General features: G+C 63.5%; 1 protein-coding gene across 1 annotated transcript in view; it reads left to right on the top strand.

Moving 5' to 3' along the window:
- LOC128950356 (GPI-linked NAD(P)(+)--arginine ADP-ribosyltransferase 1-like) overlaps positions 1-1,374 on the top strand; it is a 5,039-nt gene extending 3,665 nt beyond the window's left edge. Inside the window, exons 3-4 of the mRNA XM_054295240.1 lie at positions 845-883; positions 1,289-1,374. Of these exons, the coding sequence (XP_054151215.1) occupies positions 845-883; positions 1,289-1,374 (125 nt within the window). The remainder of the gene's footprint in view (positions 1-844; positions 884-1,288) is intronic.
- The last annotated feature ends 346 nt before the right edge of the window (positions 1,375-1,720 follow it).

Raw genomic sequence — 1,720 nt, 5'->3', positions numbered from 1 at the left:
ACAAGGACAGGGACACACAATGCTGGGGACACTCAGAGAGGGTGTGGGGACACTGCTGGGGACATCCACGGTGGGGACAGGGACAAGGACACTTGGTGAGGGTGAGGGGACGGGGACACACAGTACTGGGGACAGGGACACAATGCTGAGGACATCCACTATGGGGACAAGGACACGTGGTTCTGGGGACCTCCACTGTGGGGACAGGGACAAGGACACTCAGGGTGAGGGGACAGGGACACCCCATGCTGGGGACATCCACTGTGGGCATGGGGACATGGACGTTCCCTGGGGGCATAGGGACAGGGACACTTGGTGAGGGGACAGGGACACCGTGCTGGGGACAGGAACACCCAGTGCTGGTGACATCCACCATGGGGACAGGGACAAGGACATTCCCCTTGGGCATGGGGACAGGGACACTCAGTGAGGGTGAGGGGACAGGGACACTCAGTGCTGGTGACATCCACTATGGGGACAAGGACAATCCCTGTGGGCATGGGGACAAGGACACTTGGTGAGGGGACAGAGAAACCCACTGTGGGGACAGGGACAGCCAGTGCTGGGGACACTCAGAGAGGGTGAGGGGACAGGGACAGGAACAGGGGGACCGGGGGACAGGGGAACAGGAACAGGGGACAGGAACAGGGGACAAGGACAGGGACAGGGACAGAGACAGGGACAGGGACAGGGACGGGGACAGGGACAGGGATGGGGACAGGGACAGGGACAGGACAGGGACAGGACAGGGACAGGACAGGGACAGGGACAGGGGACGGGGACAGGACAGGGACAGGACAGGGACAAGGCCACCCCAGCACTGACGCTGTCCCTCCCCTCACAGAGCAGCGCTGTGGGGACGGACCCTGCGTGTTCGACACCGGTGAGCTGGGACCCCCATCACCTCCTGTCACCTCCTGTCACCTCCTGTCACCCCCATGGCACTGCCATCCCCCTGTCACCTCCTGTCACCTCCTGTCACCCCCATGGCACTGCCATCGCCCCTGTCACCTCCTGTCACCTCCTGTCACCCCCATGGCACTGCCATCCCCCCGTCACCTCCTGTCACCCCCATGGCACTGCCATCCCCCCATCACCTCCTGTCACCTCCTGTCACCCCCATGGCACTGCCATCGCCCCCTTGTCACCTCCTGTCACCTCCTGTCACCCCCATGGCACTGCCATCCCCCCTGTCACCTCCTGTCACCTCCTGTCACCCCCATGGCACTGCCATCCCCCCTGTCACCTCCTGTCACCCCTATCACCTCCCTGTCCCTTTGTCCCCCAGGCTGGAGCGTCCCCAGGTCCCCTCCCCACCTCGGGGGGCTCCTCGTGGCCACCACAGCCCTGGCAGTGGCCGCCGGGACCTTCTGAGCCGCGAGGCCACCGAGGCCACCGAGGACACCATGGCCACCAAGGTCACTGAGGAAATGATGGTCACCAAGGGCACCGAGGACATGATGGTCACCAAGGCCGAGGTCACCGTGATCACCATGGCTACCAAGGACACCAGGACCTCCTGAGCCATCAAGATCACCATGGCCACCATGGCCACCAAGGCCACCATGGTCACCATGGCCACCAAGGCCACCATGGTCACCATGGCCCCCTAAGGCCACCAACGCCACTGAGGTCACCAAGGACACCAGGACCTTCTGAGCAACAAAGCCACTGAGGTCACCAAGGTCATCATGGCCACCAAGGTCACTGAGGTCACCGA

This window comes from Melozone crissalis, unplaced genomic scaffold (assembly GCF_028551555.1).
Source record: "Melozone crissalis strain CALT ecotype California unplaced genomic scaffold, PUWL_Pcris_2 ptg000549l_1, whole genome shotgun sequence".
NCBI classification, from domain to species: Eukaryota; Metazoa; Chordata; class Aves; order Passeriformes; family Passerellidae; genus Melozone; species Melozone crissalis.
Note: the sequence above shows the minus strand (reverse complement) of the source record. Positions and strands in the feature narration are given on the sequence as shown.